Below are 23,064 nucleotides of genomic sequence, written 5' to 3' on the forward strand. Positions count from 1 at the left end.
TGAAGGGAAGATGTGTTTGGTAGTGGCATCATGCTGGAGTTGGCGGAAATGGCGGAGGATGATCCTTTGAATGCGGAGGCTGGTGGGGTGATAAGTGAGGACAAGGGGGACCCTATCATGTTTCTGGGAGGGAGGAGAAGGAGTGAGGGCGGATGCGCGGGAGATGGGCCGGACACGGTTGAGGGCCCTGTCAACGACCGTGGGTGGAAAACCTCGGTTAAGGAAGAAGGAGGACATGTCAGAGGAACTGTTTTTGAATGTAGCATCATCGGAACAGATGCGACGGAGGCGAAGGAACTGAGAGAATGGGATGGAGTCCTTACAGGAAGTGGGGTGTGAGGAGCTGTAGTCGAGATAGCTGTGGGTGTCGGTGGGTTTGTAATGGATATTGGTGGACAGTCTATCACCAGAGATTGAGACAGAGAGGTCAAGGAAGGGAAGGGAAGTGTCAGAGATGGACCACGTGAAAATGATGGAGGGGTGGAGATTGGAAGCAAAATTAATAAATTTTTCCAAGTCCTGACGAGAGCATGAAGCAGCACCGAAATAATCATCGATGTACCGGAGAAAGAGTTGTGGAAGGGGGCCGGAGTAGGACTGCAACAAGGAATGTTCCACATACCCCATAAAGAGACAGGCATAGCTGGGGCCCATGCGGGTACCCATAGCCACACCTTTTATTTGGAGGAAGTGAGAGGAGTTGAAGGAGAAATTGTTCAGCGTGAGAACAAGTTCAGCCAGACGGAGGAGAGTAGTGGTGGATGGGGATTGTTCGGGCCTCTGTTCGAGGAAGAAGCTAAGGGCCCTCAGACCATCCTGGTGGGGGATGGAGGTGTAGAGGGATTGGACGTCCATGGTGAAGAGGAAGCGGTAGGGGCCAGGGAACTGGAAATTGTTGATGTGACGTAAGGTGTCAGAGGAATCACGGATGTAGGTGGGAAGGGACTGGACAAGGGGAGAGAGAAGGGAGTCAAGATAACGAGAAATGAGTTCTGTGGGGCAGGAGCAAGCTGAGACGATCGGTCTACCGGGGCAGTTCTGTTTGTGGATTTTGGGTAGGAGATAGAAGCGGGCCGTCCGAGGTTGGGCAACTATCAGGTTGGAAGCTGTGGGAGGGAGATCCCCAGAGGAGATGAGGTCAGTGACAGTCCTGGAAACAATGGCTTGATGTTCAGTGGTGGGGTCATGGTCCAGGGAGAGGTAGGAGGAAGTGTCTGCGAGTTGACGCTCAGCCTCCGCGTGGTAGAGGTCAGTGCGCCAGACAACAACAGCACCACCCTTGTCAGCGGGTTTGATGACAATGTCAGGGTTGGACCTGAGAGAATGGAGTGCAGTAAGTTCAGAGAGAGACAGGTTAGAATGGGTGAGAGGAGCAGAGAAATTGAGACGACTAATGTCGCGCCGACAGTTCTCAATGAAAAGATCGAGAGAAGGTAAGAATCCAGAGGGAGGGGTCCAGGTGGAGGGAGAATATTGAAGATGGGTAAAAGGATCCGTTGAACTGGGAGAGGACTCCTGCCCAAAGAAGTGAGCCCGGAGACGAAGACGGCGGAAGAAGAGTTCAGTATCATGCCGAGCCCGAAATTCATTGAGGTGAGGGCGTAAGGGTATGAAACTAAGTCCTTTGCTGAGCACTGAACGTTCAGCATCGGAGAGGGGAAGGTCAGGGGGTATAGTGAATACACGGCTGGGGTTGGGATTGGAAGATGGGGTGGGGACGGAGGGACAGGCAGGGGTGGAGGGTCCTAGATGGGTGTTGGTGTCGATGAGTTGTTGGAGCTTGCGTTCCTTAGCACTTGAGAGAAAGAGAAAAAGTTTCTTGTTGAGGCGTCGGATGAGCCGAAGGATAAAATGAAACTGGGGGCACGCGCAGCTTTGAAAAAGGGTACGGCGGTGCTGCTGGAGGGAGAGGTCGAGTGTGTTCATATGGCGGCGCATGGCACTGAGAGTGGATTTCAGAATGTGACGGGAACAGCAGTCCGAGAAACGTTTTATGTCCCGGAGATACCTGTAATCCTGGGTGGGTTCGAAACATGAGGGGTGGAATTTCAGTTGAAATCCATGTGGGGTAAGTCGGAGACGGAGACAGTCACTGAGAAAGGAGATATGGCTGTGAAAGCGGGTTTTAGTAAACACCTTGTCAAACACTAGGAGAGAAATGGAAAGCAATGAAGGTGAACAAGGCAACAGAGAAATCCGGAAATCTTGTCGCAGAGAGGAACAGAACTTCTTCAAGGAGGTAGGCATTTCTTGAAGAGCAGTGGCAGTCAATTAAACACAGAGATAAAAACAAAAAAACTGCGGATGCTGGAAATCCAAAACAAAAACAGAATTACCTGGAAAAACTCAGCAGGTCTGGCAGCATCGGCGGAGAAGAAAAGAGTTGACGTTTCGAGTCCTCATGACCCTTCGACAGAACTTGAGTTCGAGTCCAGGAAAGAGCTGAAATATAAGCTGGTTTAAGGTGTGTGTGTGGGGGGCGGAGAGATAGAGAGACAGAGAGGTGGAGGGGGTTGGTGTGGTTGTAGCGACAAACAAGCAGTGATAGAAGCAGAATATCAAAAGATGTCAACAACAATAGTACAATAGAACACATAGGTGTTAAAGATAAAGTTGGTGATATTATCTAAACGAATGTGCTAATTAAGAATGGATGGTAGGGCACTCAAGGTATAGCTCTAGTGGGTTTTTTTTTTTATTTTATATAATGGAAATAGGTGGGAAAAGGAAAATCTTTATAATTTATTGGGAAAAAAAAAAGAGAAGGGGGAAACAGAAAGGGGGTGAGGATGGGGGAGGGGACTCACGACCTAAAGTTGTTGAATTCAATATTCAGTCCGGAAGGCTGTAAAGTCCCTAGTCGGAAGATGAGGTGTTGTTCCTCCAGTTTGCGTTGGGCTTCACTGGAACAATGCAGCAAGCCAAGGACAGACATGTGGGCAAGAGAGCAGGGTGGAGTGTTAAAATGGCAAGCGACAGGGAGGTTTGGGTCATTCTTGCGGACAGACCGCAGGTGTTCTGCAAAGCGGTCGCCCAGTTTACGTTTGGTCTCTCCAATGTAGAGGAGACCACATTGGGAGCAACGAATGCAGTAGACTAAGTTGGGGGAAATGCAAGTGAAATGCTGCTTCACTTGAAAGGAGTGTTTGGGTCCTTGGACGGTGAGGAGAGAGGAAGTGAAGGGGCAGGTGTTGCATCTTTTGCGTGGGCAAGGGGTTGTGCCATAGGAGGGGGTTGAGGAGTAGGGGGTGATGGAGGAGTGGACCAGGGTGTCCCGGAGGGAGCGATCCCTACGGAATGCCGATAAGGGGGGTGAAGGGAAGATGTGTTTGGTAGTGGCATCATGCTGGAGTTGGCGGAAATGGCGGAGGATGATCCTTTGAATGCGGAGGCTGGTGGGGTGATAAGTGAGGACAAGGGGGACCCTATCATGTTTCTGGGAGGGAGGAGAAGGAGTGAGGGCGGATGCGCGGGAGATGGGCCGGACACGGTTGAGGGCCCTGTCAACGACCGTGGGTGGAAAACCTCGGTTAAGGAAGAAGGAGGACATGTCAGAGGAACTGTTTTTGAATGTAGCATCATCGGAACAGATGCGACGGAGGCGAAGGAACTGAGAGAATGGGATGGAGTCCTTACAGGAAGTGGGGTGTGAGGAGCTGTAGTCGAGATAGCTGTGGGTGTCGGTGGGTTTGTAATGGATATTGGTGGACAGTCTATCACCAGAGATTGAGACAGAGAGGTCAAGGAAGGGAAGGGAAGTGTCAGAGATGGACCACGTGAAAATGATGGAGGGGTGGAGATTGGAAGCAAAATTAATAAATTTTTCCAAGTCCTGACGAGAGCATGAAGCAGCACCGAAATAATCATCGATGTACCGGAGAAAGAGTTGTGGAAGGGGGCCGGAGTAGGACTGCAACAAGGAATGTTCCACATACCCCATAAAGAGACAGGCATAGCTGGGGCCCATGCGGGTACCCATAGCCACACCTTTTATTTGGAGGAAGTGAGAGGAGTTGAAGGAGAAATTGTTCAGCGTGAGAACAAGTTCAGCCAGACGGAGGAGAGTAGTGGTGGATGGGGATTGTTCGGGCCTCTGTTCGAGGAAGAAGCTAAGGGCCCTCAGACCATCCTGGTGGGGGATGGAGGTGTAGAGGGATTGGACGTCCATGGTGAAGAGGAAGCGGTAGGGGCCAGGGAACTGGAAATTGTTGATGTGACGTAAGGTGTCAGAGGAATCACGGATGTAGGTGGGAAGGGACTGGACAAGGGGAGAGAGAAGGGAGTCAAGATAACGAGAAATGAGTTCTGTGGGGCAGGAGCAAGCTGAGACGATCGGTCTACCGGGGCAGTTCTGTTTGTGGATTTTGGGTAGGAGATAGAAGCGGGCCGTCCGAGGTTGGGCAACTATCAGGTTGGAAGCTGTGGGAGGGAGATCCCCAGAGGAGATGAGGTCAGTGACAGTCCTGGAAACAATGGCTTGATGTTCAGTGGTGGGGTCATGGTCCAGGGAGAGGTAGGAGGAAGTGTCTGCGAGTTGACGCTCAGCCTCCGCGTGGTAGAGGTCAGTGCGCCAGACAACAACAGCACCACCCTTGTCAGCGGGTTTGATGACAATGTCAGGGTTGGACCTGAGAGAATGGAGTGCAGTAAGTTCAGAGAGAGACAGGTTAGAATGGGTGAGAGGAGCAGAGAAATTGAGACGACTAATGTCGCGCCGACAGTTCTCAATGAAAAGATCGAGAGAAGGTAAGAATCCAGAGGGAGGGGTCCAGGTGGAGGGAGAATATTGAAGATGGGTAAAAGGATCCGTTGAACTGGGAGAGGACTCCTGCCCAAAGAAGTGAGCCCGGAGACGAAGACGGCGGAAGAAGAGTTCAGTATCATGCCGAGCCCGAAATTCATTGAGGTGAGGGCGTAAGGGTATGAAACTAAGTCCTTTGCTGAGCACTGAACGTTCAGCATCGGAGAGGGGAAGGTCAGGGGGTATAGTGAATACACGGCTGGGGTTGGGATTGGAAGATGGGGTGGGGACGGAGGGACAGGCAGGGGTGGAGGGTCCTAGATGGGTGTTGGTGTCGATGAGTTGTTGGAGCTTGCGTTCCTTAGCACTTGAGAGAAAGAGAAAAAGTTTCTTGTTGAGGCGTCGGATGAGCCGAAGGATAAAATGAAACTGGGGGCACGCGCAGCTTTGAAAAAGGGTACGGCGGTGCTGCTGGAGGGAGAGGTCGAGTGTGTTCATATGGCGGCGCATGGCACTGAGAGTGGATTTCAGAATGTGACGGGAACAGCAGTCCGAGAAACGTTTTATGTCCCGGAGATACCTGTAATCCTGGGTGGGTTCGAAACATGAGGGGTGGAATTTCAGTTGAAATCCATGTGGGGTAAGTCGGAGACGGAGACAGTCACTGAGAAAGGAGATATGGCTGTGAAAGCGGGTTTTAGTAAACACCTTGTCAAACACTAGGAGAGAAATGGAAAGCAATGAAGGTGAACAAGGCAACAGAGAAATCCGGAAATCTTGTCGCAGAGAGGAACAGAACTTCTTCAAGGAGGTAGGCATTTCTTGAAGAGCAGTGGCAGTCAATTAAACACAGAGATAAAAACAAAAAAACTGCGGATGCTGGAAATCCAAAACAAAAACAGAATTACCTGGAAAAACTCAGCAGGTCTGGCAGCATCGGCGGAGAAGAAAAGAGTTGACGTTTCGAGTCCTCATGACCCTTCGACAGAACTTGAGTTCGAGTCCAGGAAAGAGCTGAAATATAAGCTGGTTTAAGGTGTGTGTGTGGGGGGCGGAGAGATAGAGAGACAGAGAGGTGGAGGGGGTTGGTGTGGTTGTAGCGACAAACAAGCAGTGATAGAAGCAGAATATCAAAAGATGTCAACAACAATAGTACAATAGAACACATAGGTGTTAAAGATAAAGTTGGTGATATTATCTAAACGAATGTGCTAATTAAGAATGGATGGTAGGGCACTCAAGGTATAGCTCTAGTGGGTTTTTTTTTTATTTTATATAATGGAAATAGGTGGGAAAAGGAAAATCTTTATAATTTATTGGGAAAAAAAAAAAGAGAAGGGGGAAACAGAAAGGGGGTGAGGATGGGGGAGGGGACTCACGACCTAAAGTTGTTGAATTCAATATTCAGTCCGGAAGGCTGTAAAGTCCCTAGTCGGAAGATGAGGTGTTGTTCCTCCAGTTTGCGTTGGGCTTCACTGGAACAATGCAGCAAGCCAAGGACAGACATGTGGGCATCTCTGACACTTCCCTTCCCTTCCTTGACCTCTCTGTCTCAATCTCTGGTGATAGACTGTCCACCAATATCCATTACAAACCCACCGACACCCACAGCTATCTCGACTACAGCTCCTCACACCCCACTTCCTGTAAGGACTCCATCCCATTCTCTCAGTTCCTTCGCCTCCGTCGCATCTGTTCCGATGATGCTACATTCAAAAACAGTTCCTCTGACATGTCCTCCTTCTTCCTTAACCGAGGTTTTCCACCCACGGTCGTTGACAGGGCCCTCAACCGTGTCCGGCCCATCTCCCGCGCATCCGCCCTCACTCCTTCTCCTCCCTCCCAGAAACATGATAGGGTCCCCCTTGTCCTCACTTATCACCCCACCAGCCTCCGCATTCAAAGGATCATCCTCCGCCATTTCCGCCAACTCCAGCATGATGCCACTACCAAACACATCTTCCCTTCACCCCCCTTATCGGCATTCCGTAGGGATCGCTCCCTCCGGGACACCCTGGTCCACTCCTCCATCACCCCCTACTCCTCAACCCCCTCCTATGGCACAACCCCTTGCCCACGCAAAAGATGCAACACCTGCCCCTTCACTTCCTCTCTCCTCACCGTCCAAGGACCCAAACACTCCTTTCAAGTGAAGCAGCATTTCACTTGCATTTCCCCCAACTTAGTCTACTGCATTCGTTGCTCCCAATGTGGTCTCCTCTACATTGGAGAGACCAAACGTAAACTGGGCGACCGCTTTGCAGAACACCTGCGGTCTGTCCGCAAGAATGACCCAAACCTCCCTGTCGCTTGCCATTTTAACACTCCACCCTGCTCTCTTGCCCACATGTCTGTCCTTGGCTTGCTGCATTGTTCCAGTGAAGCCCAACGCAAACTGGAGGAACAACACCTCATCTTCCGACTAGGGACTTTACAGCCTTCCGGACTGAATATTGAATTCAACAACTTTAGGTCGTGAGTCCCCTCCCCCACCCTCACCCCCTTTCTGTTTCCCCCTTCTCTTTTTTTTTTCCCAATAAATTATAAAGATTTTCCTTTTCCCACCTATTTCCATTATATAAAATAAAAAAAAAAACCCACTAGAGCTATACCTTGAGTGCCCTACCATCCATTCTTAATTAGCACATTCGTTTAGATAATATCACCAACTTTATCTTTAACACCTATGTGTTCTATTGTACTATTGTTGTTGACATCTTTTGATATTCTGCTTCTATCACTGCTTGTTTGTCGCTACAACCACACCAACCCCCTCCACCTCTCTGTCTCTCTATCTCTCCGCCCCCCACACACACACCTTAAACCAGCTTATATTTCAGCTCTTTCCTGGACTCGAACTCAAGTTCTGTCGAAGGGTCATGAGGACTCGAAACGTCAACTCTTTTCTTCTCCGCCGATGCTGCCAGACCTGCTGAGTTTTTCCAGGTAATTCTGTTTTTGTTTTGGATTTCCAGCATCCGCAGTTTTTTTGTTTTTATCTTTCAGTGTCTATCCCATCAAGCCCCTTCAGAATCTTGTACACTTCAACGAGATCACCTCTCATTCTGCTAAACTCTGGGAAATATAGGTGCAACTTACTCATCCTCATTATAAGACAACCTGATCATCCCTGGAATAAAAGCAAAATACTGTGGATGCTGGAAATCTGAAATAAAAACAGAAAGTGCTGGAAAAACTCAGCATGTCTGACAGCATCTGTGGTAAGAGTAACAGAGTTAATGTTTTGAGCCCAGTATGACTCTCACTCTGAAGTTCCAAAGAGGGTGCATGGTCAGGAGACTATGCCCAAGTGAGATGTAAACCAAGTGAGTAGCGAATTAGGTTCACGTGGAAATTCGATGCACAGCTGAAGTGCTGCTTTAATATTGCAACAGGTGAAGTGTGGTAATTATTCAGATTTATCAGCATGAGTAAGATTCATCAATAGTTGTAAGGTTTATGAAATAACGACCAAGTAAAATAAAGTTAATATAAGTAAACTAAAAGGAAAATAAATTTAACGTAAGTGAAGTAAAGGCAATGCAGGGCAGCTCAGTCGGGTGGATTGCATGTCCTGTAGTATGTGGGAAGTCATGGTCCTACCAGTGACCTAGACGACCACATGTGCAGGAAACGTCACCAGTTGCAGAAACCTGAGCTCCAGGTTTCAGAGTTTGAGTGGCAGCTGGAGTCACTGTGCTGCATCTGCAAAGCTGAGAGCTACATGGATAGCATTTTCACAGAGGTAGTCACATCGCAGTCTAGGAGCATGGGGGTAGAAAGTGAATGGGTGACTGCCAGACAGTCCGAGAGAACAAGGTAGGTAGTGCAGGAGTCCCCTGAGGTCCCATTTGCTCATCGGTTTTCCATTTTGGATGCTGGTGACGGCAATTGGTTTTCCGATTTGGATGCTGGTGAGGGTGTTGGTTGTTCGTAGGAGTGTAGTCAGAGCCATGTTCATGGTACCATTGGTGGTTCAGCTGTACAGGACAGGAGAAAGAAGCACAGTAGAGATAGAGGATTCGTCAGTTAGAGGAACAGACAGGAATTTCTGTGGCCATAGACGTGACTTCAGGATGGTATATTGCCTCCCTGGTGCCAGGGTCAAGGATAGCATGGAGCAGCTGCAGGACATTCTTCTGGGAGAGGGTGAACAGTCAGAGGTCATGGTCCACATTGGCACCAATGACTTACGAAAGGGGATGAGGTCCTGAAAGCAGATTTCGGGTAGCTAGGAAGGAGACTGAAAAGGACCTCTAGAGCAGTAATCTTAGGACTACATTCAGTCCCATTATACTCGTGAGCATAGAAACTGGAGAATTGAGAGATTGAACATGTGGCTGGAGAACTGGTGTAGGAGAGAGGGCATCAGATTTCTGAGCCATTGGGACCGGTTCTGGGGCAGGTGGGACCTGGACAAGATGTACAGGCTGCATCTTAGCAGGACCAGGACTAACATCCTCGGGGAGGGTTTAAACTAGATTGGCAGGGGAATGGGAACCTGAGAAGGAGCTCCGATTCGAGGAAAGCAAAACTCGTAAAAGAAAGTAGAAAGCAAAAATAGAAGACAGACAAAACATAGGCAAGCATCAGATGGGATCAGAATAGAGGTAGTTAGGTAATACCGGTGAGGATCCTTCATACCTTTTAACACATGTTCAGCTGCGTTGAGGTTAACAGAAGGTGTTGGTTGGAGCATGGTGTTTGAAAACGGCAGCGCCAGCATCAAATCAGCATCGCACACCAACTGGCATCATCGATGTGCATTCATAAACCAATGATTGGTGGCACATTTCCCATCAGAAGCACACGCACCTCTCAAACCCTATTTTCCAGCGTTAGGACACCTGAGAGCTCAATTTCTCATCCAGTTTTTCTTCTTGGTGCCATGAGGGGTTGGAAACTGTACTGTCAGAGACATGGTGAGCTGACAAAAGAGGAACCAGACCCACTGAACCAATGCTTTAAACTGGCCTTTTAAACGCCCATTCCACATAAACACTGAGCGACAGGAAGACTGTAAGAGGAGTTTTTAAACCAGCAGCAAAACACACAGACAGGACTCTACTGAACATTGGGTCTGCAGGATGGGAGAACCATTAACAACATCCAAGTACTGGATTGCTTTAATCCTGGGGTAATGAGTTGGGCGGAGCTAAATACCCAAAAATTGTAAGTATAAGTGAAGACTTCATCTCACGCTGGAGGCTGGAGCTCGGAGCAGGGACGGTTTTAAACGGCGTTTTCTCCGGGATTGGGGTCGGGTTCCCGTCTCTGTGCAATGGGGATCACTCCGGTGAGTGATTGGGTTTGAGAGAGTGTCCCGGGTGTGATTGTCCCGGTTACTCCAGGCTCCGGGGCTCGAGCTTCGTGACCGCACATGGACACTGACAATAGCGGCGGGGGGGGGGGGGAGAGAGAGAGAGAGAGAGATTGGTTTTTTTTGTTTTATTTGAGCCTGTGGAGATGGACCCGAGACCGCAACAGAAGAAAGTCGTGAGGATACAATATTATTAATCGGAGTTTAATTAATTAGGAATTAATTGATTCTAAAGAGATTTGATTTTGTTTCCAATTGGCTCACCCCCCCCCCCCCATCCGCGGTGGAAGCTTCTTGAAAGCCCGAGAATGACAGTTGCTCCAACGTTCATTTTTTTAAATAAAAACAATGCTGGAAAAACTCGGCAGGTCTAACAGCAACTGTGTAGAGAAAAACAGAGTTAACGTTTTGAGTCCGTCTGACTCTTGTTCATGGCTGAAGAGAAGTAAAAATGTGATGAATTTTATACTGTTTAAGGAGTTGGAGCAGGTCAAGCTGGACAGGAAGGTCAGTGATAGGTGGGGGCAAAGGAGAGATTGACAAAGATGTCAAGGACCAAAGGACAAAGGGGTGTTAATGATAGTGATCCTGGCTAAAGGCGGTGCAGTTGGTTATATTAAGGTTAAAAAGCAAAGTGTTGTGATAGCAGGACCAGGGTAAGCACCCTGGATAAAAACAATATGAACCAGTGACAGACGGCCGGGTGGGGGGAGAGGACAGAGGTGGGAAAATAGATCCAAAATAGGATAAGAGGTGGAGATAAAACAACGAGTAAAAATAAGTGGATAAAAAATAAAAATTGAAAAATAAAAATAAATATTGAAAAAAGGGGTGAGGATGGAGGAGAGAATTCATGGTCTGAAGTTGTTGAACTCAATATTCAGTCCGGAAGGCTGGAAAGTGCCTAGTCGGAAGATGAGGTGCTGTTCCTCCAGTTTGCGTTGGGCTTCACTGGAACATTGCAGCAGGCCAAGGATGGACATGTGGGCATGAGAAAAGATGGTGTGTTGAAATGGCAAGTGACAGGAAGGTCTGGGTCATGCTTGCGGACAGACCGAAGATGTTCTGCAAAGCTGCATTTGGTCTCCCCAATGTAGGAGAGAGCGCATTGGGAGCCCCGAATGCAGTAGACCAAATTGAAGGAGGTGCAAATGAAGCATTGCTTCACCTGAAAGGAGTGTTTGGGCCCTTGGGCAGTGAGGAAATTTTGACATTGTTAACCTACATTGAGATTGGATGTTCTGGCTTGCATTATTTGCATTAATATCAACCTCAGAGTCCATAAACCGAGTATTCAGGAAAAGTTACAGTTGAAAGCTTGTTGACAATTTTCCTGTGGATCCAGGAGAGTGCTTTCCAATTTAACCCTGGAGGCTGTTTCTGAGTTTTCAATGGCGTCACCAATTCTGGACACATTCCTGAAGTTTTTACCACACCACTCCCACACTCCTGCTTTTGGCTTTTTGACAGGTCCATGTATCCAATGCCTTCCTCCTCTAACTGGAAAGCCAAGGGCCCTGACCCAATTATTAGAAGACTCTTGGGTAAAAGCAAAATACTGTCAATACCAAAAATCTGAAATAAAAATAGAAGTTCAGTTCTGAAGAAACCATCTTAATCTTAATCTCAACTCTGATTACAGATGCTGCCAGAGCTCCTTCCCAGCATTTTGTTTTTTTGGGAAGGTTCTTGTTCTCCTGGATTGTTGTCAACAATGACCTGGAGATCACTTTTTAATATCTGGTATCTCCAGGGCAATTCTGGAGGGCTAGGAACTATATGTTCTGACCATATATTGTGTGACAATATAGAGTGTCACAGAATTTCTCTAGGTGTAGGGGACCATTGATGGAACATGTTGGCATCCATGCTCCCTTGCAGAATTCTGTTAACTATATTAACAACAGAGTTTTATACTGACAGTCCTAATCCTGAATTCACATCTTTCTTTGGTTTATTTCCTATCTTCTTTCATGCTTGCTCAGAGCTCAACTTGTTGATGAGACTGGCCTTTTGTTCCTTAGATCTTAATCCCACTAAACTGCTGAGCACCCAGCTTCTTTTCCTGGCTCCTGTGTTAGCTGATATTATTAATGGTACTCTCTCCTTGGGTACTGTTCCCCTCCTTCAAGTCTCAAAGAACACTCATGACCCCTCCCCCATAAACTATAGCTCTATCTTCAACCTCCCTTTCCTCTCCTGAGTCCTTTCACGCATTGTCGACCTCCCAAATCCCTGCTCATTTTTCTCAAAAATTCAAGTTTGAATCCCTCCACTCAGTTTTTTTTACTCTGCCATAGTACTGAAATAGTTCTTAACAAAGTCACAAATGATAACCTAGTTGACTGTGACAACGGCAAATTATCCCTCCTTGTCCTTCTTGAACTGTGTGCAACTTTTGACACAGTTGACCATGAAATTCTGATGCAACACCTCTCTACCATCATCCAGCTGGATAGGACTATGCTCACCTGATTCCATTCTTATCTATCAATTTGCAGCCAGAAAATCACCTGCAATGGGTCTTCTTCCTGCTCCTCCACCATTACCTCTTGTTACCCCCCACCCCGAGGATCTATCGTTGATCCCCTCCTGTTCCTCATCTACACACTGTCTCTCAGCAAAAATCATCAATTTCCAGTGCTGAAAATACCCAGCTGTCCTCAACCTTGGTGTTATATTCAACCCTCAATTGAGCTTCCTACTGCACATCCATAGGAAGACTGGTTATCCTGATCTCCGTAAGGTTGCCCAACTCTGCCCTTGCTTCAGCTTATCTGCTGTTGAAACTCTCATCAATGCCTTTGTTACCTCTAAACTTCATTTTTCCAAAGGATTTCTGGCCTGCCTAACTAGTTCTACCTGCCACAAACATGAGGTAATTCAAAGCTCTGCTGCTCATGTCCTAACTCATGCCAAGTCCTGCTCACCCTGATCTACATTGGCTCCCAGTTAAGCAACGTTTTGGATTCTAAAGTTCTTAACCTTGTTACCTGAAATCTCTACACTCCGCCTATGCTGGTCTCTTGACCATTCCTGATTTTAATTGCCCCACCATTGGTGGCCCTGCCTTGAGCTATGAAGTCCATTAGAACTGCAATCCCTTCCCTAAATCTCTTTCCTCCTTGAAGATGTTACATAAAACGTATCTCTTTGACCAAGCTTTTGCTCATCTGGCCTAACATCTCCTTATGTGGCTTGTTATCAGATTTTGTTTGTTAATGGTTCTAATGCACCTTATGTTAAGGATACAATATGAATGCAAGTTGCTGTCGTTTAAATACATAGTTTGCATGCAAAGCCAGCACTTGTCTGTGAACGCCTGCCCCAAGGCTGTTCCATGATCCATTTATTTGAAGATAGTCATGAGTACCAAGACTATTCAGCAGCTCAAAACATTGTCTTGTGGATAAATGCTACCAATTAAGGAGTGACCGAAGTCCCCTCTGTGCAATTCTGGAAAAGATATATCAAAATAAAATACATTAGATGCTGAAAATCTGTAAAAGAGAAGGAAAATATGAAATCAGACAGTATCTGGAGAAGAGAAAAGTGACAAGGTAATATTTCGCCTGAACTTTTGAAAACAGTTTTTGTCTGAAAAGTGAATTTCTCGCTTCTTTCCATGTATAATTGGGTACATTAAGCTATTTAGCTGTGGAACAGATCATTGACATGGTTGCAAAGTGACCAGGGCTAGGAACTGTATATTCAAGGGTATTTGATATTTTGGAAAGATATAAAGAAAGGAAAAGGAGGGAGGTAGCTCTATTAATAAAGGACAATATCAGTACAGTAGTGAGAAATGATCTTGGCTCAGAAGATCAAGATAGAGAATCAGTTTGGGTGGAGATAAGAAAATGGTCAGGGAAAGACGTCGCTGGGTGGTTGTAGTTTACAGGCCCCCGAACAGTAGCCACACTGTAAAACAGAGTATAAATCAAGAAATTATGGTGTTTGGTTTAAAAAAAGGTATTGCAATAATTGAGTATGATTTTAATCTTCTTATAGATTGGACAAATCAAATTGTCAAAGGGAGCCTCAAGGTTGAGTTCATAGAGCATACTCGATTTCTTAAAACAGTACCTTCTGGACCCAACCAGAGAACAGGCCAGTTTGGACTTCTACTGTCGCTGGGTCAAAATCCCATGATCCATTCATTTCAAAAGAGTTATGAATACCAAGACTATTCAGCAGCTCCAACATTGGCTTGTGCATAAATGCTACCAGGGAAGGATGTATGACCCTTCTTCAAAGCTAAAGAGATGTAGAAAAGTGATTACATTTATACTGTTTAAGAGGGGTGGGGCAGGTGAAGCTGGATAGAAGGCCAGTGATAGGTGGGAAGGGGTAATTGACAAAGAAAGGGAATGGTAAGGTCTAAAGAAGGTGCTATTAGTGGTATAAAGATAAGTAAGCAGAATGTGTTAATAGTTACAAGGGTAAGCACTCTGTGAAAGAACAACATGGAACAAGTAACAGATGGCTGTTTTGGAGGTGGGATGGGGAAGGAGGCGGTGGTTGGGGAAAAAGGATAGAAAATGGGATTAAAAGGGGATAAGACACAATATATGAATAAAAATAAAAATAAATTTTTAAAAAAGGGGATTAAAAAGGGGGTGAAGGTAGCGGAGCGAGTTCACAGTCTGAAATTGTTGAACTCAATGTTAAGTCTGGAAGGCTGTAAAGTGCCTAATCGGAAGATGAGGTGCCGTTCCTTCACTTTGCGTTGGGCTTCACTGGAACATTGCAGCAGGCCAAGGACGGAAACGTGGGCATGAGAGCAGGACGGTGTGTTGAAATGGCAAGCAACAGGAAGGTGTTATGAGCAAGCAGTTGGTAAATCCCAGAGGGAAACTTTAAACAACTGTCATAACCTATAATTTTAAGTGTTATGTTTGAAATGCAACTCTAAATTCAGGAATCATACCGCCAGTTTGAGAGGTTTTATATTAAGCTAAATTAAACATTTTACTAACATACACAAATTTATTTACACAAGTTAAATATATACACATGGCTATAAATTACTACAATCATAACTTTTAACAAATTCCCAAACTAATCTCCATTAAGGCATTAGCAACCCATAGACTTAACCAGACACCATGCAAAGCATTTTCACCTTACGAATTCAAAATTACGTCTTTTCACTTTGGTTCCTGTGGAGATAGTTGGAGGCTTACAGCTGCTTTTGATCTCACATTGCCTCTGCTCTACACACACAAAACTGCTGAAGTTATATCTGGAACTGCTCATTAAATGTAAATTCTCATTGAATCACCAGCTTCTTTGAACAATAAAACCCCTCTCATAGTACCAATTTTATTAGCAACATAAACATATTGCTTGGCCTCTGCTCGCTGGGTGCCAGAATTCACCCCACTTCTAGAATGCTCTATTCAAAAAATGCAAATCCATTCTATCTCTCTTACATATCAAAACTAGTGCACATCAAAGTACCTAGACGAGCTGGCTTTAATCAAATTAAGACACACCCACAGACTAAACCTCTATTTTAAAATAAAAATGCTTTCCAATAATATTATAAACATTAATAGCTTCATGACTAATGTCTGGGTCATGCTTCCAGACAAACCAAATGTGTTCCACAAAACGGTCACCCAGTCTGCGTTTGCTCTCTCCAATGGAGAGGAGACCGCATCGGGAGCAGCGAATGCAGAAGAAAATTTGAATTTTCTTCCTTGGAAATATAAAGCTATTATCAGTAAAAGTGAAAATAAATCTTGATATCTTGCTGGTTCCTTTCAGAAATTCATTTACAGTAATAAGAGTTCATTATATTTCAAGAACATTGCGTTGCCAGTCAATATAGCATTTATCCATCATGCAAAGAATGTTAAAAAAAACCTTCATGCAGTGAGTGGTTCAAGTCTGGAATGCTGCCTGAAAGTGTGGTGGAGCCAGATTCAATCGAGACATTCAAGAAGGCATTAGGCGATTATTTGAATAGAAACGACATGCAGGGGTACAGGGAATAGGCAGGAGAATGGCACTAAGTCATAATGCTAATTTGGAGAGCCTGTGCAGATGTGATGGGCCAAATGGCCTCCTTCTGCACCATAACAATTCTGTTATGATCCCAGCTGAGCTTACCTCTGGTTAAGCCTAATCCCGAGTGGAACCCAGCTTGATAAATCCTAACTTTTAATTTGTTTGTTCCCATACGTGGAGAGTAGCTACTGAACAGAGTCACAGGAGTCAGCTCATAAGCTTTTAACAAAAGAATAAAACATTTATTCAACAAGAAAAGATGAACTATATTACAATACTCCTTCACCCACAACTAGACCTTTACAGATATATACTGATTCATAAGGATAACACAAGTTACAAAGGCTAACTTATACTTTAATGTTCACAATAAATGCAGAGGCTATGTGAATCTATGGCAATCTGTGGTCAGGCACACCACGCTCTGAAATCAAGTGACAGATGCCACTGCAACCAGATACAATGGAGCTCTCATCAACTCCTCCCAAATGCTTGTCACATGATGAGCCAACCAGTCTCACTGAAAACCATCTTTCACATGAGGGTTTCTAATCACCATTCTCGAAAAACTCACTTTGGAATCTTCTCCCAAACCGACGCCTTCTCACTGACACCTTCTGGAAAGGTTCACCTCCAGGGTTTCGACCTCTCCTTCTGATGTTCCTCTCCTCTGGGTTACCAGATGCATTCAAGCTGTCTTCCACGCGCTCTCTCTCACCGACTCAGCCGGCAACGGTACCACTGCTTCACATGCCCATAGTAAAGAGTTACCAACCTTCAATTGTCTCTTTGGACCTTCTGACTTCTGAAGCCTTTATCTATTGAAGGCTGAAGCTTGGAGCATTTCGCTGCCCTTCACTCTTAACTTCACCCAGCAGGACTTTTTCCAGGTTCCTGTCCTTCCTTTTGACCAGAAGGTCTACTTGGGATTTCCTCCTGTTTCACTCCTCTGGACTTTGGGGTCTTTTCTTTAGCTAGGGACTTGCAATCTGTCTCTTTTGCGCCCTCCAACACGACTTGCCCCCACCCAACCTACCCCGACATCTCCAACCCTCCCAAAGCCCAGCCCTGCCCAACTTGAAACGTGCCCCCCGCCCCCCAAATCCGAAACCCTAAAACTCTTACCGTATATATTTCCCTTCTTCCTAGCTTGACAATGACCTTTAAACCTGGCCTTAAACTTACTTGGTTTACACCAGCTGGTGCAGTAAAAGAGGGGGCTTGGCTTCCTTACCTGCAACTCCACAGCCCTTGACGCAAGGCTCCAGAGACACACTGCACTGCCCAGATCACACCCGACCTGAGACACAAGGTCAAACAAGATAGGATCGTGGAAATTTCAATTTGAGTGGAGTGGCAATCGACTCAATTGCCACTCCTTCGGAATTTACCATTGGCTGTTTTTCAAAATAGTGCCATGGGATCTTTTACATCTACCTGAGAGGGCAAATGGAGCTTTGGTTTAATGTGTCATCCAGTAGACAGCATCTCTAATAGTGATTAGGGAGTGCTGCATTGAGCTAGCCTTGACATTTATAATGGAACTTTATGACTTAGATACAAGAGTGCTACCAACTGACAAAGCCATTAGTTCTTTTTTGTTTGGAATTTCCGCCTGGTTAGCTGCTAAACAATTGAATCTCTTAGTAAAGTTGGGAACTTTAGCTAATTATGCTGCTATTTTAAATATATTGCTGTAATATCTGATTGTCAGGGTGCAAATTTACTTATGTTAGCGGATTTATTTTCTTACCACGATAGATGGCAATAGCACGGTGTCACCAACCTAGCAGTACTCGGGGCATTCTCTGGTTATACGCAGCTACAAATACCTGGTAATCACTCATTACCTGATCAATTAGCCATGCAGATTCATACGCATATACATAGTTAGGAAAACTTACCAATCTTGAAATATTAGTTAACAAGTCAGATTGCTTATTTTTTTTCTTCAAAGCTACCAATCAGGATTCAGGAACTGCCACAAACAGTTAAAATGCATAAACTTATTTTTATTTTTTAGTATTCTTGATTTATCAGTGAGCCAATTTTTACAGCTAAAATATTCACTTGAAATGAAATTTTCTTTTAATCAGAACGGATTTGGGGTTTAAAACATAAAAATAATTCCAGTAATTTGTATAAAATGACTATAAATTAATAGGAATTGCCTATGTACTTATAAAATACAGTTTATCGCCAAGCACAAAAGTGTTTTATTTACAAAAGATATTCATAAACTACTTAAATTGTTCAGATCTTTTGTAAATAAAGACCTTTTCATGCAGATGGTCAGCAAAACCTGCTAGGTATTCAACAAGATATTTATAAACTACTTAAATTGTTCAGAGATAAAAACAAAAAAACTGCGGATGCTGGAAATCCAAAACAAAAACAGAATTACCTGGAAAAACTCAGCAGGTCTGGCAGCATCGGCGGAGAAGAAAAGTCCTCATGAGGACTCGAAACGTCAACTCTTTTCTTCTCCGCCGATGCTGCCAGACCTGCTGAGTTTTTCCAGGTAATTCTGTTTTTGTTTTAAATTGTTCAGATCTTGTTGAATACCTAGTAGGTTTTGCTGACCATCTGCATGAAAAGGTCTTTATTCTTTTAGTGATAACAGAGTATCTGTGCCTTCTTTTAACTGTCAGTGCAGAGCTTGTCGAACAATGTAAAACATGTTTTTAAAAAATAATCCATACTGTGTTGTCTGTCCAGTAATTCATTAAGAAAGCTTTTTCCAGTTGCATAAATCACTTTTTCCTTCCTTCTCAAGGTTATTGTTCCCTATCCCATCGTTTTAATCACATATAAACATTGCAGTATGCTCTGTTAGGCTTTTCTTCCAAGCACTTCATTATAAAAATCAGCTGGGACGAATCTTCTGACTGAAAGTGTTTAATTCTCACTGATGGTCAGCTTTGATGGGGATGGAGAATTCCACAGCTCAGCCTGTACCACTCTACTGAAGGAAGATCAGTATCGAACTGGAAAGCTAATCACTCCGTCATCGGTGACCATGCCTTCAGTTGGCAAGGCTCTAAGCACTGGAATTCCCTCACTAAACCTCTAAGTCTCTCGACCTTTCTTTTCCTCCTTTAAGATGCTCCTTAAAACCTACCTCTTTGACTTAACTTTTGGTCATCTACCATATTATGTCCTTATGCGGCCCAGTGTCATATTTTGTTTTATAAAACTTCTATAACGCGCTTTGAGATCATGTTATTATGTTAAAAGTGTTAAATAAGTACAAGTTGTTGTTGTTGTTGAAGGGGAAAATGGACACAAAGTAAAATATTGCAATGAAAGTGCATGACAATTCACTTATTTTTTTCAGATTTGTTTCATCCTCCTATTGGTTCATTACCTACAAGTCGTGGTCTGTTGTGGCCAAGGCGAGTATACCATTAATGGACAGTGCTGCTCAAAGTGTTCACCAGGTAAGTGATGGCCTCTATTTTAAATGATTGTCATTATTCCACAAAAAATGTGGTCATTTTCTTTAACTTTGGAAAGTGCTACATGAATAATTGTTCTTTTATCAGTGTCTGTTGCCTATTGTATGAGACATATGGTGCCTGTTTCCCCTTTTCCTTAAATATTAATTAAGGTATGTGTTTTAATTTTGCTGTAAAACATTTCAGTTTCTCATAAGTATACAGGTCATTAATTGTTTCAGTATTTAAAGCTCTGATTAATAGTTTTATTGTTAATTATATTTTTCAATGACACCTACCCAATGGTATTTGTATGTAAAATTGCTTCTAATTTTACCAGAATAAACTTTGGAATATTCATTTTCAGGTTTACTTACTTAAATCATAAATAAGACTAGGCTGTGGCTGTGCAGAAGATGCTGACTGGGGTTTCACGTTTCAATACTCCTGTAAATATATTGGCTACTCCATGTTTTTCAATGAGCCGTTCACCTCGCTGACAGCTGCATCAAAGTTTTTGCAGTCCTTTGAGCAGAGGGCTGCTGTAATCAGGCATCTGAGTAAGAGAAAAAAACACAAGGGTCAACCAATCAGATTGAAGAATCCTCACTGAAACACGCAGGAGGCTAAATTGGATAACCTCTAAAGGAGGGCACATGGAGTGTGATACACAATTAAACCATGCCCATTATTTGAAAGCCAGGCAAAATGCTAAATTTGTGCTGCCTATGCCTTCCAATGCTTTCTGCGTGCAGCCAACACTCCCCACACTGTTCAATGGCTGCACACACCAACAGAAGGGTCAATAGTGTTGGTACCTGGACTGCACCTGTTAAAGGGGAAGGGCATCGTACCTGCTGGTGGTGCTGCGATCATTCTAAATATTGCACAATGTCAGAATCAACAATGGCTGGCAAGAGGAGAGAGCATGGACTAAGGCTTTCAGATGCTTTACTGGAGGTCATGGTGGAAGAGATAAAAGAAAAAAGAGAAGTTCTGTACCCTAAAGGGGGTGTGGGGGAGGTGCCAGGAGCCTTCCAGGTACACGCTCAGAAAGCAGTGACAAAAGGGAACAGACGAGGTCCATGCCAGGCATCTTGTCCCAAGGACCTGGATGCAGTGCAGGAAGAAGTTTAATGTTCTCTCACAAGTTGTCAAGGTTAGCAAGTACATCTTCAAATGCTATAAAGTTACACACTACTTCTACAGCAGAGGACTCAGGTGAGGACTTTAGATAGTTCAGGCTACCTGCAGGAAAACCTGCATTCTGCGTTAAGGAGTATGAAGGAGCCCAGCACCAATTTGTCACAGGGCATTCCACAGAGCTTGGAACTCACACTTTCAATGGTGGAATGAATGGGCACCTTAACAAACACACTTGTGGAACCAGCAAATATGCTGCATTGTACGGCTGGTGTGTGGGCGTTCATTACAGCACAAGCAGCATACATTCACTCTCTGGAGTGCTGCAGTGGAAGCTGAGACTGTTGTTATTCAAATTCAGCTTTCTGAGATGGAAGCTCGGCCTGCTGCCGTCATGACTCTTAATACCAAAGTGAAAGAGGCTTCCAGGGGTTCACAGCACTCCAGACATCTGTTCTGCAGTAAATCTATTCCCTAAAGACCCTTTGCGGATATGGCCTTCTGCTGAGATGTCTTCTAGCCCTCCTCCTCCCTCTGCTAGCAGCTCATCCTGCTCTGCGTGGCCTCTATCATTTTGCAGTCATGCACAATTCCAAGAGGAAGCCCAACGAAGTCACCCATGTCTGGGTGAAATTGGTTTGTGCACAAGCCATTAAGTCATCAATAAAGTACTTCAGCACTCCCTGAAGACTATTGAGACTTTTAACAAGTATGGAAAAGCACCCAAAGAATGTGGGATTGCAGCAACAGCTTAAAGATATATTACATTATTAAAACTTCACTTACTCCTGATATCTAATGGGTAAGTACCCAAACTTCATGCACTTACATGAGTAAACCCCTTGATTATACTATAATTTCCCTGTTTTTTCTGAACTTCTGTAATTGCTGTCTAAAAATAATAAAGGTTCTCATTTCAATTTCATAGCTTTTTGCAGCAGAATCCTTTCTGTCAACAGTTTTCTGGGAGCAATATAAGTTTTGTAATTTTGCATCTGACTTACACATATGTTTTTGTTTTGCAGGCACGGTAGTGTTCAATCATTGCAGGAGAGATTTTGGTACAGTATGTAAACCATGTACAACTGGAAAATATATCAACCATCCTAATGGGTTAGAGAATTGTTTTGACTGTGCAGCTTGTGATCAAGGTAAACATCACAGTCACATTTATTTTACCCAGAGTGTTGTGGAGGCTGACTGGTTAAATATATTCAAGGCACAGATAGACATATTTTTGAACTATAGGGGAATCGAGGGTTATGGGGAACAGGCTGGAAAGTGGAGTTGAAGCCAAGATTAGATCAGCTTTGATCTTATTGAATTGTAGAGTAGGTTCCTGAGACGGTATGGCCTCCTGCTCCTATTTCTTATGTTCTAATCAGTTTTGTAGATTGAGTATTTTCTTAGGAACAGTTATCGAGCAATTGTTTAAAAATGCAATGGTTTAACAAAACATCATTGTTCAAGATTTTCCTTAACTGGGTTTGCTCTCACTGCTCTTGCACAAACAGTGGAAAATCTCACGCATGCAGCGCTGCTCCGGGTGATGCTAATAGATACATTTATTCGCAGGCGATAGACAGTGCCGGAAGCCTTTACTTGTGCAGTTCTATAGTACCACAAATTTTATTCAAATAATATTCCTGGACCTTGTTGGTGAGCTACAGATTCATAATTTATTTTTTATTCAGTTATGGGACGTGGACTTTGCTGGCTAGTCCAGCATTTGTTGCCCATCCCTAATTGCCATTGAGAAGATAGCGGTGAACTGCCTCCTTGAACTGCTGCAGTCCCTGTGGTGTATGTACACCCACAGGGCTGTTGGGGAGGGAGTTTCTGACTATATCAATGATGAAATCGTCCAGTTCAACTTCAAATCTGATGTGAAATTTCCTGTGACCAAAACCTTGTTTTGGAAATTGGTGTGATCAGATTAAATGTCAGTTACATTTGTCACATTTCCTGTTAGACAAGCACATTCTTTCTGTCGTCTCATTTCCCAAGAATGCTGACCTATGCTGGTATGTGGTTGTGCCAGCGCCATTAACTCTCCTGACCGTCACCCAAATAGTCATGATTCATAAAGGAAACAATCTATTGAGAGGAAGGGGCCATGACAGCCAAGTCCTCTTCTGGCAGTTGCTGGGGTGAAAATCTTCACCTGTGGAATGTGGGAAATCTGTGATGCTTCAAGTGTCCCGGACAACTACATCTGCAGGAAGTGTACCCAATTGCAGCTCCTCACAGACCGCATGGATCGGTTGGAGCAGCAGTTGATGCACATAGCAGCATTCAGGTGGTGGAAAGCGCATTGATAGGAGTTTTGGAAACGTGGTCACACCCAAGGTACAGACAGATAGAGGGGTGACCGCTAGAAGGGGCAGGCAGTCAGTGCAGAAATCCCC

At 44.6% G+C, this 23,064-nt stretch overlaps 1 protein-coding gene across 1 annotated transcript in view; it reads left to right on the top strand.

Moving 5' to 3' along the window:
• The first annotated feature begins 10,420 nt into the window (after positions 1–10,420).
• Positions 10,421–23,064, top strand: part of LOC121288707 (tumor necrosis factor receptor superfamily member 14-like) — a 50,943-nt gene continuing 38,299 nt past the window's right edge. Inside the window, exons 1-3 of the mRNA XM_041207453.1 lie at positions 10,421–10,568; positions 19,414–19,516; positions 21,682–21,807. Coding sequence (XP_041063387.1) covers positions 10,518–10,568; positions 19,414–19,516; positions 21,682–21,807 — 280 coding nt within the window. The 5' untranslated portion in view covers positions 10,421–10,517. The remainder of the gene's footprint in view (positions 10,569–19,413; positions 19,517–21,681; positions 21,808–23,064) is intronic.

This window comes from Carcharodon carcharias, chromosome 15, assembly GCF_017639515.1.
Source record: "Carcharodon carcharias isolate sCarCar2 chromosome 15, sCarCar2.pri, whole genome shotgun sequence".
Lineage (NCBI taxonomy): Eukaryota > Metazoa > Chordata > Chondrichthyes > Lamniformes > Lamnidae > Carcharodon > Carcharodon carcharias.